Raw genomic sequence first — 18,224 nt, forward strand, 5'->3', positions numbered from 1 at the left:
ATAAAATAATGAGAAGAAAATCTCTAACTGCTTGCCCTTCTCCTTGAGCACGGTGTAAAAGACAAGAATTGGTTACATTTCGTTCAGAGAAGGACATTTTGGAGTGCAAATCTATATGCAACATGGGGAGAGTTGTATCTTCCAGCAGATCTAGACATTCCCTTAGTGATACAAGAATGGATTACATCTAATTCAGAGAAGGACATTTTGAAGTGCAAATCTGTATGCAAAATGGGGAGAGTTGCATCTTCCAGCAGATCTAGACATCCCTTAGTGATACTGGATTTAACACAGCTTAAAAAACCCCTCATCCAATGTGCTGGAGAGTGCAGCTGCCACAGGAGCAGGCTTTGCACGCAGTTATGGGCAGGAGGCATCACAGACAGGCACTGAAAGCTCTGGCCAGCATTGCTCCCTCCAACAACCACAACACTGGACACCACAAGAAAAATTGGGCTGGAGCAGCCTCTAGAACTGAGCCAGCAAATGAGATTTAGGTGCCCTGTCCTGAGGGCTGGAAGTGCCATGAGTGGTAAGTGCTGTTCACAGGCAAGTTTAGAATGCTTTTCCCTGTCCAGGGGACCTGTCCACTGTCCTTTCCCCTGTCCAGGCTCTAGCCATGCTTTCCCCACACTCACCTGTCCAGAAGTGAAGGCAGCCAGCCCAGCTGAGAGGTGGCACAGCTCCTGCAGGAGGTGACAGGGATGTGTCAGCCCCTGGAGAGGATGGGCAGTGCAGGGAGAGATGCCCAGCCTGGAGGAGATGGAGATGTGGCAGTGCCACAGGATGGGTTCTGTCCCCTGGCTGGGGCATAGAGACAGCCCTATTTGAACTGGCTGCAGGGTGGGGTGGCAAGTGTAAACACCCTGGGATGCAGGGCATATTCATCATTAGGTAACAGCACAGTTTAGAAAGTGCAATTTCCCAGAATTTGTTTGTGGAGGCCAGTTAAATATTGTTTAGGCAGAGTTTGGAGGTGATTTCCATTGAGTGGCTTAATTGGTGTTGCTGAAGAAAGTTTCCAGCACCCCATTTCAATGGTGGTTTTATTTATTTGTTACAAGAGACATAATTAGGTTATTGATTTCCTGTGGCTGTGGTGTAGAAATGAAATGATGATGCTTCTTGTTATACAAAGGTGCCACATGTGAGATGGAGATTAAATCCCAGGCAACAGACTGAAAACATCTGTTCTGGGTCGGGCTGGGATGGAGCTCCCTTTGCTCAGGGATGGGCCCCTGCCCAGCTGCCATAGCAACACTCCATACCTTGTCTATCCCGACCCAGTTTTCCACTTCTGCTCTCCCAGTTCCCTCCACCTGCCCCACTTTGGGCTGGGGATGGAGCTGTGCCAGCCCACCACAACATCCCTGCTCCTCACACCCTTGCAGGAAGGTATGAGGAGCACCTGAGTGCCCGGTCCTGCCAACAGGGAGAGTTCTCCCAGGGCTGGGGCTGCCTCCTGCCCTTCTTTCCTAGATTGTTTTGCTGTGGGAATCGCGGTGAAAGGTCAGTAGGGGAAGGTGTCTCCTGTCTGTCAGCCTGGAACGGGCCTGAGAGGTGTCCAACTAGGTCTGTCAGTTTGTCCCACTTCTATAAACACACACTAGAGCAGGGGTTTGTCATTTAGAGGTTTGGAGGTGAAGGGTTGTCGCAGACATCTTTTATGAAAAATCCTTTCCTTAGGATTTTTCCTCCTGAGAAGCTGTGAGGCCTCAGGAACAAAATGTAAACATTGATTATCTGCTGCTGTGGAATGCAACAGGTGCATCTGTGATTGGCCCATGTTGGTTATTTCTAATTAATGACCAATCACAGCCAAGCTGGCTCAGACAGAGATTCTGAGCCACAAGCCTTTGCTTTCATTCCTTCCTATTCTATTCTTAGCTAGCCTTCTGATGAAATCCTTTCTTCTATTCTTTTAGAATAGTTAATGTAATATATATCATAAAATAATAAATCAAGCCTTCTGAAACATGGAGTCAGATCCTCATCTCTTCCCACATCCTAAGACTCCTGTGAACACCGTCACAAAGGGTGACTTTGGTTTTGGGGTACTGAAGCTGAGTAAGACATCTCTGGCTTCCACCTCCTGAGAAAACAGAACTTGGAAATCTGCACTACAGGGAAAGGGCAGAGCAGCTCTGGCCACACTCATCTGGAGGCACTGGAAGGGGCAAGATGAAGGCTGTACCCAAAACAGTCCTGCAGCACTTGGAGAGCAGGACATTGCCACAGCTCTTATATGTTCCAGCCTCTTGAGAGTCATGTGCAGCTCCTGCTGAAGCACCACCACTGCAGAGACTGGATGGGATTGATGCCTCAGGTTTAGCTTGTATAGTTTTTAAATTCTGTGCTGCTTTAGAGAGTAAGTCCAGGCTTCACATTGAGGGATGGTGAGCTCTGTGCACAGAGCAGGGAGAAAAAACAATTCCTTCTCTAGCTGGGAACCAAGGACAAATGATCCAAATCTCAGGCCCAAGAGCACAAACAACAGTGGAATGAAGAGAGAAAAACAAGGATGGGACTGGGACAATTAACTCCAATATGCAAATGGACCAGAACTGATCAAAGTGACAGACCCCGTGACCAGGTGTCCATTTTGTGCCCATTTTGGTTCACCTTGGGTGCAGCCCTGGCTGGGCTCTTGTGCTGCCCAAGGTGGATCCATGGAGGAGATCCTTTTAATAAATCCCTACTTTATTCTTTAACTGTCTGGCCTCTGTTCTAGCTCAGCCTTCACAAGATATAAGGATCAAGGAGAGCCCCTCAAACTTCCCTGCATGGCCAGACCCAGCAAACTCAGCTCCATCCACCTCCTGCTGCAGGTCACCGACAGCTCCTCAGCCTCTGTGGAGCTCACCATCCTCACATCCCTCTCACCAGGCATTCCACACCGGACACAGCATCCAGATGTCACCTCCCCTGGCAGGGCTGACACCAGCCTGGTGCCCCTTGCCCTCTCCTGTGGCCCAGGCTGGGGTTCTCCATCCTTGCAGGGAGAGCACACTGCTGGCTCGTGCCCAGGGTGGTGCCTGCCACCCTGCCCAGCTCCTTTCCAGTAAGGCTGTTGTGCCACAGCTCCTAATCTGTGTCCTCATCCAGGGCCACCTGCCACCAGCACATACTTGAGGTGGGTGTTTGGCCCGAGAGCAGGAACGTGTCACACATCCAGGGGTTCTCACCCAGCTCCTGCAGCCCTCTCTTGCACCACCCCTGCTTTCCTTGCTGCCAGTCCCCACCTGATCATCAGGTGAGCACGGAGCTTTTTCCATTGCAGTGGAAACTTCAGCACTACCCATCATGCTCAAGTTTAAATCATGGAGTTTTCTACAAAATTACTGCCAGGGATTCTGTCTGAATTCTTGGTGTTCCTCTTTTTAGTGTAATAATGTCTTAATACTGTTCTGAGTCTAACAGGTGTTAGGATTTAAAGGAGATGATGGGGAAGGGTTTGGAGGGTCACACAGGGGCTGGCTGAGGTAATTTGGTTTGTTCAGCTGAAGCAGAACACGCTGAGATCAGGCCTCACCGAGGGCTGCAGCTTCTTCTCTCTGGGACAGGGACAGGACCAGGGAAAGGCTGGAGCTGGGCCAGGGGATGTTTAGGTTGGATTTCAGGGCAAGGTTCTTCCCCTAGAGATGCTGGGCACTGCCCAGGCTCCCCAGGGAATGGGCACAGCCCTGAGGCTGCCAGAGCTCCAGGAGGGTGGGATTGTTGGGGTGACCAGGAGCTGGACCGCTGAGCCCTGTGGGTCCCTTCCAGCTCGGGATATTCCATGGTTCTGTGACTCTGTGACTGCTTTCCTGCCTGCTTCCACGTCTGAGAGACTCTGCTGAGCTGGCAGGGACAATCCAGGTGACCCCTCAGAGCCACCAACCATTCCCAAGCACATCTCCCACACAGAACCATCCCGTGGCCAGTGGGCCAGGTATTTATGAGGTTTGAGAAATCTCTGTGGTGACAAATGGTGGTGGCAATCCCCTGCCCAGCCAGGCAGAAGTGCAACCCCACGGGTCCTCTGAGGAGAAACAGCATTCTGAATGATATGTACATTTAATTAACATGTAGAATTAGCAAACAAAAAAAAAGTATAATTAAAAATATCTTTAAATTACTAAATCTGCTCCTCCTTTCACCTTTATAGCTTCCACATCAAAAAGTCAGGCTTCAGTTATAAAGTGTATTTCAGTGAGAGAACCTCTTTAAAGAAAACAATCCATAACGATGAAAGACATAACCAAATTTCAACCAATAAAACAGCCCTTCCTGGGCCTGCAAGCAGAGATGTTGTAGACCATTTAGTAAAGGAAGCGTTAGTAAACAAGTTCTTATATTGAAGTGACATGTGACACATAAATGTCTCACATTTAGTAGAGAAGAAATGGAAACTAAACTGAGAATCTGGAGGGAGGGAACAGGACAAGGTGCCAACCCTGCAGGAGGTGCTGAGGAGGGGACACAAATCCTGAGGCTTCTTTTTGGGAGGTAACAGTGTGGAGAAGAGAAAACCTCCTACAAATGGGAACCCACATCTGTAAACTCTCACAGGTTGGATGCTCAGTTATACAATATTTTATTTATTTTTCTTTAAAGAAGTGCCAAACTGAGCACATCTCCTCCATGAAGGCCCCATAACACATGGGGAGGGGAGACAGGGGCTCCCACCTCTCTCCAGGAAAAGCCTATTAAACAACACTGTCACCCTGATTTTTTAAGATTTTCTAAGCCTTTGTAACAAACTTTCTGACACACTTCATGTAAATAACTTATTATTTTGCATCATTTTATGGAAGAGAAAAATTTAATAAACTGTCAGTTCGTCCAGTGTCATTGGAGAGGTGACACTTTCACCCTCCAATCCACTGTCACTTTTAGAAATCTATAAATGTTAGAGTCAGAAATTAAAAAGTCTCTTTTACCTTTGTGAAAAATGTGTATTTTATGATTGGCTTTTTGCAAATATTAAAATGAATATTATATGTGTTGTGTTAGAAAGCAATGCTGTATTAATTCTCTTAAGTAGTGTGGTAAATATAGTTTTAGGTTGTAACAAAATGTTAAAATAGAAATTATGCTGTGTAGGATACTTTTTTAAAGAAAGGACTGGCAGCAAGATAGCAGCTACAGGACACCTGAATCTTTCAGAGAAAAATAATTTTTTGCTCCATTATCAGGAGAGATGAACTTCTTCCCGCTTCGAAGGAGCTGTCAGGATTGAGAGGAAGAAGCTGACACTGCCCAGACAGAATCTTGTGTTTGAATGGAATTTATGCATCATGGATGAGGTGTATGAATATGCAACAGGCTGTTGCTTTTAAGGATTAATCCTCTGTTAACGTGGGTCCTTTTACAGGCTTATTTTGCCCAGAAAAAGGTACCCGGATGTCCGTAACTCTTTGTTTCTATTGTCTCATATCGTCCTAATTCAAATTATGCAAATTATTATTACTCTAATTGTATTACAATTTTCATAACTCTTTTATTGCTATTAAATTTTTTTAAATTTTAAAAAGAAGTGATTTTTCACACCTTGAGAAGAGCAGCGTGTGCGCTGTGTCGCGTTGCTTCGTGTCACAGCGCCTGCCCTGAGGTCAGCTCGGAGCTCCCTCTGGAGAGGAGCATCCCCAGCCCTGCAGCGCCTCACAGCTCTCCGCTGATAACACCTGTGCCAAAAGTGTCGCCTCCTGGTGTCCCCCATACCACAGCGATCCTGTCACACGGTTTCTGGAGCATCTCCTCCCAGCCCCGCAGCTGGGCAAGGGGAGCAACCCGGATCCTCCCCGGAGCTGCCCACTCTCGGGGCTCTGGGGACGGGAGGATGTTTTCCTGGGGCAGTGTCACCACACGGTGTCACCACGCGGTGTCACCACGTAGTGTCACCACCCGCCAGCCCTGTTCGCTCCGGGCACAGCACCCCGCTTTCCTCACAGCCAGGTGTTGGGGGCGATCCAGCTGCACCTTCTGGAAGGTGTCACAGTGTCACACCGCCCCGGCTCCTGCTGGGTGGCACCTCCAGGTGGGCAGATTTGTCACACACAGGGGTGTGTGACATAGGTGTGTGTGTGACACAGGGCACTGTGACACTGGTGTGTGTGACACAGGGGCGCCTGTGTGTGTATAGGTGTGTGTGACGCGGGTGTGTGTGACACGGGTGTGTGTGTGACACGGGTGTGTGTGTGACACAGGGGTGTGTGTGACACGGGTGTGTGTGTAACACAGGGGTGTGTAACACAGGGGTGTGTGACACAGGTGTGTGTGTGACACAGGAGTGTGTGACACAGGTGTGTGTGTGACACGGGTGTGTGTGTGACACGGGTGTGTGTGACACAGGGGTGTGTGTGACACAGGGGTGTGTGACACGGGTGTGTGTGTGACACAGGTGTGTGTGTGACACGGGTGTATGTGTGACACGGGTGTGTGTGACACAGGGGTGTGTGTGACACGGGTGTGTGTGTAACACAGGTGTGTGTGACACAGGGGTGTGTGTGACACAGGGGTGTGTGTGACACAGGTGTGTGTGACACGGGGGTGTGTGTGACACGGGTGTGTGTGTAACACAGGTGTGTGTGACACAGGGGTGTGTGACACAGGGGTGTGTGTGACACATGGGTGTGTGACACAGGGGTGTGTGTGACACAGGGTTGTGTGACACGGGGGTGTGTGTGACACAGGTGTGTGTGACACAGGGGTGTGTGACACGGGGGTGTGTGTGACACATGGGTGTGTGACACAGGGGTGTGTGACACAGGGGTGTGTGTGACACAGGGGTTGTGTGTGACACAGGTGTGTGTGACACAGGTGTGTGTGACACAGGGGTCTGTGTGACACAGGGGTGTGTGTGACACAGGTGTGTGTGACACGGGGGTGTGTGTGACACGGGTGTGTGTGTAACACAGGTGTGTGTGACACAGGGGTGTGTGACACAGGGGTGTGTGTGACACATGGGTGTGTGACACAGGGGTGTGTGACACAGGGGTGTGTGTGACACAGGGGTTGTGTGTGACACAGGTGTGTGTGACACAGGGGTGTGTGACACAGGGGTGTGTGTGACACAGGGGTGTGTGTGTAACACAGGGGTGTGTGACACAGGTGTGTGTGACACAGGGGGTGTGTGTGACACAGGTGTGTGTGTGACACAGGTGTGTGTGTGACACGGGTGTGTGTGACATAGGGGTGTGTGACACAGGTGTGTGTGTGACACGGGTGTGTGTGTAACACAGGTGTGTGTGACACAGGGGTGTGTGACACAGGGGTGTCTGCGTGTGTATAGGTGTGTGCACCAGGCAGGCTCCCGCGTACGGGTCTGGTGTGTGTGTACAGGTGTGTGTGCGTGTGTACAGGTGTGCACATACAGGTGTGTGCCCAGCCCAGCTGTGCCCATACAGAAGTGTCAGTCCAGATGTGTGCCCAGGTGTGTACACCCAGCGCAGGTGTGTCCATACAGAGGTGTCAGTCCAGATGTGCGCCCAGCACAGATGTGTCTGTACAGAGGTGCGCGCCCGGTCCATGTCTCGGCGGTTTCCCGCGCGCACCCGTGCCGCCTGTGGGCGTGGCCTTTCCCCGCTCCGCCCATGGGCGTGGCTCGCACCGGGGACGCGCAGCGGCGCAGAGGCCCCGCCCACCACGGGGCGTGTCCTTGTCCGTGTCCGGGGCGTGTCCCGGGGCGTGCCCGTGTCACTGTCCGTGTCCGGGGCGTGCCCGTGTCACTGTCCGTGTCCGGGGCGTGTCCCGGGGCGTGCCCGTGTCACTGTCCGTGTCCGGGGCGTGCCGGTGCCGCTGTCGCTGTCGGTGTCCGGTGCCGGTGCGGCGGCCATGGCGCGGGTGCTGGTGGTGGGCGCGGGGCTGACGGGCGCGGCGGGCGCGGCGCTGCTGCGCGGGGCCCCGCGGGGACAGCTGGCCGTGTGGGACAAGGCGCGGGGCGCAGGTGGGTCCGGCGGGCCGGGGTTGGGAGGGAAACCGGGCCTGGCGTGTCTGGTGTGGTGTCATGTGCGGTGTGGTGTGTGTCGTGTGTGTCGCGGCGGTCTGTGACCCGCTGTCGCGCAGGGGGCCGCATGAGCACCACCCGCTCCGATCACGGCAGCGCCGACCTGGGCGCGCAGTTCGTCACCTGCGAGCCGGAGCTGGCGGGGCCGCGGCTCAGGTGAGACCCGCCCCATCCCATCCCTCCTCCATCTCGCCCTCATCCCGCTCCATTCCGTCCCCCTCCCATCGCCACCCCGCCCCATCCATCCTGCCCTATCCTGCTTCATCCCGCCCCATCCATCCCGCCCCATCCATTCCTCCCTATCCCGCTCCATCACGCCCCCATTCCGCCCCATCTATCCCGCCCCCATCTCGCTCCATCCCACTCCATCCATCCCACTCCATCCATCCCATCCTCATCCCGCCCCATCCATCCCGCCCCCATCCCTCCTCCATCCCGCCCCATCCCATCCTCATCCCGCCCCATCTCGCCCCATCCATCCCGCCCTATCCCGCCTCCATCCCGCCCCTATCCCGCCTCATCCCGCCCCCAGCGCTTCGTTCCGCCTCCATCCCGCCCGTCCCGAGGTGTCGCCGGGGTTGGTGGCCCGTGGGGACACTTAGGGACCCCGCTGCTGGTGCACAGCTGCTTTAACCCCCATCATACCCAGACCCCCGCAGCCGCTCACTCTCTGCCCTCCCTGCGGGATTTAGGGCAGGAATGCAGGGGTGAAAACCGGGAAACTTCGCGTGGGTTGGGATGAAAGGTGTAGGGGTACCGTGGGGAAGGGGACGGAGGTGTTGCAGCGCTCTGAAAATGCAGAATTTTGCCTGGAAAGCAGCGAAAAGGCAGGAAAGCAGCGTTTCAGGCACCTGGAATACTCCTGCGCTCCTCAGTGGCTTTGGAGTTCGTGGTGATGTTAAGAGATTTAGGGAACCGCTGTGTATTCCTCTGCCTCCGGGTCTAGCTGCTGACAATTCCATCACAGATAGCTTTGCTGTCAGGTAAAAGGCCAGGCCCAATGCAATTAGCAAGGTAATTTGTTTTTTTTATTGCTGCTTTTATGCATAACCTGCCTTGAAACGCAGCCTGTTAAAATTCAGGCTGGTCTTAACTTCGATTGTGAGAAACGGAGCCAGTTTTCATGTGTATTTCCGTGCATTCATCCGTGGGTGTCTCAACCCATTTCCTCGTGGATTTCTCAATCCATTTCCTTGTGGATTTGTCCCTTTCTAGCTTCTACGAGGAGCTTGTCACCCACGGCATCCTGAAGCCACTGACGGCTCCCGTGGAGGGACTGGTGGAGAGAGAAGGCTCCCGCAATTTCGTGGCACCCCAGGGCATCTCCTCGGTTGTCAAGTACTACTTGGAGCAGTCAGGTAATGCCTTTGGGTGCCTTCGTGTGAAGGGAAAGGTTTTAATGGCCGTGTTTTTGGCGGTGCCTTTGGAATTTACATCCCTGATGAGGATGTTTGTGTTCCTGGTTGGTTTATGTGTGTCTGGAAGTCGCTCGGGTGGATGAACGTGTCTGTGAGCTCGGTGAATTTCTATGTCCTGCAGGTATAAAAGTCTTTATGCAAATAGAATATCGGATGTGTAACTGGGGGCAAAAGGGTGAGCAACACCCTGTGTTTTGGGGGAAGGATGTGAGCCTGCTGGGTGGAGCAGGAAAATGAGTTTAAACTTTCTAACTACTACCTTGGATGGAAAATAAGTTAAAACTTTCTAACTTTAGATGTCATGTGCCACAACCACAATGACTAATTTAACCCTGTTTAGCAAAGTTTGAGCTATGAGAGCAGTCAAACTGTGATCCCTTTATGCAATTGTTTTAATTTTTATTTTTAATCAGCTGATTGTTTTAAAACCCTGATCTTGTAAATAATTAGCTATAATCGCAGTGGGAAGCCATTCCCCCTTGTCCCCCTTGCAATAACTCTCTCTGTGGGCATTTTCCCTGTGGAATTCCCTGCTCTGAGGTATTTATCTGCTGCTTTTTCCCCCATCCAGGTGCAGACGTGTCCTATGAGCAGCACGTAACTCACATTTCCCTGCGGGATGGCAGGTGGGAAGTCTCCAGGAAAGCTGGGCCCCCGGAGCAGTTTGATGTGGTAATTCTCACCATGCCTGTCCCACAGATTCTCCAGCTGCAGGGTGACATTGTCAACAGTAAGTTCAGCCCTCAGCATGGTAGGTGTCAAATTTAAAATAGCATCTGAGCATCTTGTGAAGCAAAAAAATAACACTCAGCAGTCTGAGCTGCTTAACTATTCCGTCAGGACAGGCTGGAGAATGATAAGAGGTGGGTAACTTCGAGGCACTTTGACAGCATAAAATATCTAAATGGATGAGTCAGTTTTGAATCTGATCTTTGATTTTTTTTTTGCTGACTTCTAAAACAGGACTTGTCTTTGTGCAGCTTGCAAATAGTTACTGAATTGCACAGGTTTTCTTGGGCATTTCTAAAAAGAGAAGTGTCTTCGTTGCAGCCTCTGATTTTAAGCTTTGTGCCTAAATGGGTAAATATTCTGTAAGAACAGGATTTCTCTGCTGGTTGCTGTTTTATGAGGCCTCCCATTTACCCTGGAAAATAATGGTGAGTTTGGCCCAGGTGAGGTGGTCTGGTTAATAGTGAAAGAAATTTAAATAAAATAAGAAATAGCATAGAAAATTAGAAATAAAAATAGAAGAGGAGTAGAGGGAGTGGTTTTTTTTCAGAGCCTTCCCAAGGTTCTGCTGTCTGCACCTCAAGGCCTTGCTGAGCTGGCACTGATGTCTTTGCAAATAGTTTTTCTTGCGGTAATTAAATAGTTTCTTGTCCAGAAAGCAGGCAGCTCCCCTTCAGAAGGTGTAATTAAGGTGAACAGCTCATTTCACTTGCTCTTGGGAGAGCTGGAGCTGCCAGGTGCTTCCCACAACATCCTCTCTTCATAATCTCTGTAAGTGCAGGATTGACTTCTCTCTGAGGGAATCCAGCAAGTTTTGTCTTCTCCTCCCCTTCTTCCTGTTTCTCTTCCCCTGTCTGCCTGTTCCCTGGGTGAGCCCAGCTTCCAGATGTCCATCCAGCTGTTAATTCTGCATCTCAGGCTGCAGGACTGATGGACATCTCTGACTCCCCCTGCCCCAGAGCTCCTTGGCATTGGAGCCACGGGCATCTTTACCCCTGGTTCTTTATGCTAAGAGCTGAGTCAGGGTAAGAGCAGATGAGGAGGGTGTTCCAGAGCCTGAGCAGGGTGCACTTTCAGCTCTGTTTTGGCTTGCAGAGGCTCGGGTGCATCTCTGTGTGTAAATCTCAGGGATGTTTTGGTTGTTTGTCAGAGAGCCGAGTTTTGCTGGCAGAGGAGGGAGCTTTCCATGGATTCACCTCGCCTGGCATTTAAGGTGCAATTTCCTGTCAGCTGCTGGAAGGAATAGGTGTTCTCTCCCTTCCACGCTGACACTTTTTAGTCATTTTTATGCTCTGCTTTCCCAAATCCAGGGGCAGAAATCGGATTCTTGCAGGAGCCATGTTTGTGCGCTCCCTCCCGGTAGCGATTCCAGCTGCTCCTGGAAGGGGAGGTCCCTGCTGCCTGTTGGAACTTCCCTGTGGCTGTCACTGCGGGTGACAGGGCTCTCTTGCTGCCCTGGGATGGAGCAGGAGATGTGCAGAGCTGGAGGAAGGGGAGGGCTTCCCCCTGTGTGGCCAGCCAAGGGTCACGTGTGGCCACTCATGGCTTAAAGGTGTCAGGAAAATTAATCCACAAACACCAGAGGTTTATGTCCAAAAAGGAGACAGAGGAGTGCTTTTACTTTATTCCAATAAAGGGAGAGACCATGGAGCATTCCCCTGGGATCTCTCAGATTTCTGGAGGACACAGCTTCCTTTTCATTATTGCTGACAGGGGGGTTATTTACAGACCACGCAGGGGACAGGGCTGCTGAGGAACGTGCCTTGAGCTGTTTTGTTTTCCAGCATCACTCTCATTACTTGGTTATGACAATGGGAAGATGCCAGCAGCTCACATCCCAGGCAGCAGACCAAGAACTTAATGTTACAACTCACTTTATAAGCTTCTTGACCAATCACACAAAGCAAAAGCACATTGACAATAGTTCCATCCAACCACTATAAGCACAGGCACCTTTGGTTAACACAATGCTTGCTTATTTCAAATACAATACCTGCTTGTAAGCCTTAAAACACAACGCACAGAGCTCCATTATTAAGCTTTAACCTTCCTAATGTCTCACTAGATAAACTTTTCTGCAGCTTAGGGAGTTATTCTAGACAAGTGTTAACACAGAGACCATTATCCTATTTGTCCTTACTTTTCTACAATCTAAATAATTTTTCTGCTGACCAATCTCATGGCTGCTGCTTATCTCTAATCACAGTTCTGCTGTCTCTGGGGCCTGCCTCTTGCAGCTTTCCCAAAACCCTCTGATTTTGTGGATTCCCACATTTATCCCAATTTCCCAGCCACATTTTCCTCTGAAAGTGGTCACAGTCAGGGTTGTGAGCCCGGATCTGGATACTGAGAGTGTAAAGGTGGAGGAAATGCAGCTGAATGAAAGATTGATTACCTAGTACAAAATTGAAACTCAAAAAACCAAGAAGTTAATGTTACAGCTGAACTCTCTGCTGGAGTATGTCTGTAATAATAACTGAAGAAAACCACCAAACTGGCAATCTGGATTTAAAAAAAAAACAAACCAAACATATGAGTACTTAAGAAACAAAAATACAGGATCGTGAAGAGACACGTGTCTTGTAAATGATCATATAAAGAAACAGTAAAACACATGAAAGCTGGCTGTAAATACTACAACAATACCTTAATAATAATTCTTACCATAAAAATCCGAGAACTCACATTATATAATCAACTTATCAACAGGAAGTGTTTGAAGGGATTAAGACGAGCTTTTCAAAGTATTCATATAACATTAACAACAATCATTATTTATCAGTATTACTTATAAAAACCAAAAATAACAAAGGTTACAAACCCAATACCAACAATCCCTAAAACTCAGAACCCCATTACCTGAGGTATTTGAGAGGTACAGACTTCCCAGAATTCCTGATCCCAAAGATTTCCCTCTAATGTATAACCCTCCCTTTTAATGTTTAATTCTTATGGAATTTAGGGGTTTTTGGCCCATTTCTGAGGTACTTGAGAGGTTCAGACTCCCTGATATGCCTGATACCAAATATTTCCCTCTAATATATAACCCTCCCCTTTAACTTTTAATTCTTATAGAATTTAGGGGTTTTTCTTCCCCATTGTTTCTTTCATCTTTCATACCTAATTTCATTTATCAGCCCACCTAATGTTTATTTGTAAAAGCAAATCTCTTTTTCCATTCATCAATCAGTGGGATCCTTCCCATTGTTTCTTTTATCTCCCAATGCTGGTTTTACCTACCAGCAGACCCACAGCTTGTTTGTAATGACAAATCCCTCATTCCTCTCAAAGGAAAAGGGACAGGATTTGGGAATATTCCCTTATTCCCTGCTGCTCTGGAAGGCCCTTATTTTATAGAAGAGGGATTCTGGAGCTAAATAATTTACCACTCTGGAATTCACCATTTTCCTGTTTGAGGGAGGAGGTATTTTGCCCCCCAATGTGTTTTTTTTTTTTTATTTTTTTAACAATTTTCAGTTATTCACACCATATTTGGAAAATTAATATTTTGAAACAACCCCTCAAATTTCACATTGCTGTTTAAATACTTAAACTCAGCAGACTAAACTAGACTGGATATTTTTTGTGTCCTTTAACCTCTTAGATGAGCCTGAACATGATGTCCTTGTGAAGCTGTGTGTGTTTAGGAGGAGACAGAATTAAGTGGCCTTTGGCAACCTAAAATTACCATTTTGTATGGGCTGTGTGAGAAATGAATGCTCCAGATTTACTTCTCTTGTGAGGGAAAAGCCAAGTCTTAGATTAATGGAGAAGGTAGTGTGTAATTAAAAAAAAATAGATATAAAATAAATAATGCAATAAATGGTGTGTGAATATAATATAATATAGTATAATATAATATAATATAATATAATATAACATAACATAATATATAATATAATATAATATAATATAATATAATATAATATAATATAATATAAATATATATTAATATATTTTAAAATAGATATAAAATAAATAATGTAATAAACAGTGTGTGGTTTTACATATGTATATATATATATATATATAAATATATATATAATTCACCTTAATTTTCAACCTTTATTCATTCTTTCTACAATTATCACACCCAAATAGATGCTAATTATACAGTTGCATATTTATTTGCATAATTATTTGCATATTTAGCAGCAGCAGAGGCAGAAATATTTCCAGCATGACTTCCAGTAGCTGCTGGATAAAGGGTTAACTCCTTGCAACATGTTTGGAACAACAATAGGTGGCAGCAATCAAATGATGTTTGGGACATTCAGCTTGAAGAACTAAATTAAATTCACTGCACTGATTTGGGCTTTACGTGTTCTGGTAGTAAATACTGGGGTTGTGCAGCAGATAAAAGGGAAATGAATAAATGTTTCTGAGGTTTGTGATGTCAGTTCATGGAAAGGAATAAATTTACTTAAAAGTAGGATCTTGGCAAATGAAAGGACAAGATTTTGCAAATTGTTCATTGTCCAACAGTATTTCAAAGGTGCTGGGCTGTTACACAGGCTGCTGATGTTAGAAAAATCCTGGATTTATAGCCCAGATTCCATATGATCACTGAGCAGTGTAGTTATTTCTGTGCATTTTCATATCAGCCGGAGAAGCCTTCTTATCAGTTCTGTTTTTTGGTTTAAGGCATTTGGCAACATGGCAATTTAGCGTAGCAGCGATTTGCAGTAGGTTTTATTTTTTTATTTGTGTGTTCAGAATGTTTTCATTATGTTGCTTTCCTTGGAATTTCAAATTACAGTTCTGCATGTTTAAGCTGCTAATAAAACAGGATGGCTTGGCTTTTGTTTCCAGCCTGACCTATTTTTTTTTTCCCTTTTCCATCTGTGTGAATGTCCCACATGTTTTAAATAATACAAGCTGATGAGAAGATACAAGTGAAACAGGGCTGCATTTGCGTGGGAAGGCTTTATAATGTGAGTTAGGAAAGCACAAAACCCTGATAATTTTTCACGAGTCACAAGTCCTTGCTGAGTGAATGTGTTTATTTTTGGATAGCACCACGATAAATTCGGAATTCTGTGGTTCCAGTTCCAAGCAATCCGAGCAGGGCTTATCCAGCTTGGAGCTCTCATTACCTAACAGATCTGAAATGTCCACTGTAAACATGTACACTGATTTGTTAGTTGCTTATCAGGCAGCTGAGGCCTCAATGTGGAAATATTTGGGCTTTTTTGGAAACATATTTGGAGTTCTTGGTTGGGCTCCTTTTAAAACCTGGAGAGCCCCCAGTGCTGCCTGAGGCTGTGCAGGGGAAGGGTCAGTGGTGAATTTGGGGGATCCCTGGCATGGGGGTGTCAAAGACAATATTGGGGCTGCAGCAGGATGTGGAGTATCCATCCCTGAGCAGGAAACGCTCCTGTCCTGCTGGGATTTGGGGCAGGATTCACCCCTGGGCACTCAGGGTGAGTGCAGTGCCAGGCTGCCCATCCCTGTGTCCCTCTGCTGCTGCCAGCTCTGCCCCAAACCTTGCCCAGCAGCGTTTTAGACCCTCCTGAGAGGAGATCCCACCATTCCAGCAGGGAGATGGAGATTTCTGGCATGAAATTCCTGAATGGTTTGGGTTGGGAGGACCTTAAAAACCATTGTGCCATGGGCAGGGACACCTTCCACTGTCCCAGGCTGCTCCAAGCCCCAAAGTCCAGCCTGGCCTTGGGCACTGCCAGGGATGCAGGGGCAGCCACAGCTGCTCTGGGCACCCTGTGCCAGGGCCTGCCCACCCTGCCAGGGAACAATTCCTAATTCCCAATATCCCATCTAACCCTGCTTTCTTCCAGTTTGAAGCCATTCCCCCTTGTCCAGGCCCGTGTAATGTCTCCATCTTTTTTGTTGGCTCCTTCAGGCCCTGCAAGGCCTCAATTTGGTCACCCCAAGGTTTCTCCTCTCCAGGCTGAACAATCCCAGCTCTCCCAGCAGAGCTGCTTCATCCCTCAGACCATCTCCATGGCCCTCCTTTTGGGAGGTTGTTTTGTTTTGGTTTTGGGAGGTCTTTTTTGTTGTTATTGTCCATTCCATGGCCCTCCTCTTGGGGGGTTGTTTTGCTGTGGTTTTGGGAGGTCGTTTTTGTTGTTTTTGTCCATTCCATGTCGAGGATTTGGGATTTTGTCAAGGGTTTTGCCCTTGGGATGGTGTGGCAGGCGTGAGGGAGGCAGGAAGGAGAAGGTGGCACTGCACACGTGGGGAGTGTCTGAGGAGGAGCAGGTGCCACCAGAAGCTCTGTGCCAGCCCTCAAAGCAGGGCACAGCTCCTCTGGGCTCACTGCAGCTCGGGTAGAGCCTCTCTGAGGGAGTACTGCTAAAAATAAAGGCTGCCAGAGCTGGAATTGCACATCAGGAGAAGGAAAAAAAAATATCAAAGTAGGCCGTGTGTGTTCTTCAGTGTGTATTTTTAGGTGTTTTTTTTGAATATCTACAGTGATTATAATGTTATAATGGGCTTATCCTGCAGTTATTGAGTACATTGGAAACCTGGTCTTGTTTCAGGTGTTTTTAAAAATATTTACAGTGATTATAATGAGCATATTTGCAGTTGTTGAGCACATGGGAAACCTGGTCGTCCTTTAGGTGTTTTTTTTAATATTTACAGTGATTGTAATGGGTTTATTCTGCAGTTATGGAGCACATTGGAAACCTGATCTGCTTTTAGTTTTTTTTAAAAATATCTACAGTGGTTATAATGGGTTATCCTGCAGGTATTGAGCACATTGGAAACCTGGTCTTCTTTTAGGTGTTTTTTAAAATATCTACAGGGATTATAATGGGCTTATTCTGCAGTTATGGAGCACATTGGAAACTTGGTCTTCTTTTAGTTTTTTGGTTTTTTTTTTTAATATCTACAGTGATTATAATGGGCTTGTCCTGCAGTTATTGAGCACATTGGAAACCTGGTCTTCTTTTAGTTTTTTGGGTTTTTTTTAATATCGACAGTGATTATAATGGGCTTGTCCTGCAGTTATTGAGCACATTGGAAACCTGGTCTTCTTTTAGGTGTTTTGTAAAATATTTACAGTGATTATAATGGGCTTATCCTGCAGTTATGGGGCACATTGGAAACCTGGTCTGCTTTTAGGTGTTTTTTAAAATATCTACATTGATTATAATGGGTTTATTCTGCAGGTATTGAGCACATTGGAAACCTAGTCTTCTTTTAGGTGTTTTTTGAAATATTTACAGTGATTATAATGATCTTATCCTGCGCTTATTTGGCACATTGAAAACCTGGTCTTCTTTTAGGTGTTTTTTAAAATATCTACAGTGCTTGTAATGGTTTATTCTGCAGTTATGGAGCACATTGGAAACCTGTCAAACACACTGATGCCAGTGGCCCTCTCCATGTGGGGAGTGTGGGGAAGAAACCCCACGTGTGTGAGCAGAGAGGAGGCCTGGAAAGGAGAGTGAAATCCAATCTGTGTTAGATAAAGGGCTGCTCTGCATTTTGGTGTTGTCAGCTGAGGCTGCCTGTCTTGGGTGGAGAGCTGAAAGTCTTTATTTGACAGATGTCAGGGTAAAACAGAAGGAAAACCAGATGCAATGTGCTGGAAGAGGAAAATATGCAGCTTCTTCTCTCCAAGCTTGGTTCCCCCTCCATGGCTGCCCATCCTTTGACCAGACATGGGTACCAGCACTTCAAAAAGTCACCTTGCAGAGAAAGTGAGTCCTGTTCTGTCACAGCATCACCTTGCAGTGCCTGGGGACGTGGCAGAAGCATTTTCTCCAGCAGTCCCTGCCCCAGCTGCAGCAGCACAGCTGGCTGTGGCACCTCAGACACGCTCCCCCCACCCTTTCTCCCCCCAAAAAAGGGTGGGGGAGTTATTTTTAGCAGCCTCAGTGGTGTGATCCTCAGCTCACCATGTGGCCCACAGACTTGCTGGCACATCCTGCTCCTCCAGCAAGGGCAGGGAGCAGCTCAGGGGCTGGAGAGTGGCTGAGCCCTCTCAGCGAGTGCTGGTGATTCTGTGGTTTGGGTCCTGAGCTCAGCTTTCCTGTGCAGTCCCAGGAGGGATTTCAGAGCACCTGCACCTTAAACTGGCAGCAGATTGTGCTGATTTAGCTGGGCTGGTTTGGGGAAAAAAA

The 18,224-nt window shown here is 47.8% G+C and overlaps 1 protein-coding gene across 1 annotated transcript in view; it reads left to right on the forward strand.

Annotated features, from left to right (window-relative positions):
• The first annotated feature begins 7,815 nt into the window (after window positions 1-7,815).
• RNLS (renalase, FAD dependent amine oxidase) overlaps window positions 7,816-18,224 on the forward strand; it is a 58,675-nt gene continuing 48,266 nt past the window's right edge. The window contains exons 1-4 of the mRNA XM_058810809.1: window positions 7,816-7,927; window positions 8,047-8,143; window positions 9,203-9,345; window positions 9,977-10,135. Coding sequence (XP_058666792.1) covers window positions 7,816-7,927; window positions 8,047-8,143; window positions 9,203-9,345; window positions 9,977-10,135 — 511 coding nt within the window. The remainder of the gene's footprint in view (window positions 7,928-8,046; window positions 8,144-9,202; window positions 9,346-9,976; window positions 10,136-18,224) is intronic.

Source organism: Ammospiza caudacuta, chromosome 9 (genome assembly GCF_027887145.1).
Source record: "Ammospiza caudacuta isolate bAmmCau1 chromosome 9, bAmmCau1.pri, whole genome shotgun sequence".
Classification (NCBI taxonomy): domain Eukaryota; kingdom Metazoa; phylum Chordata; class Aves; order Passeriformes; family Passerellidae; genus Ammospiza; species Ammospiza caudacuta.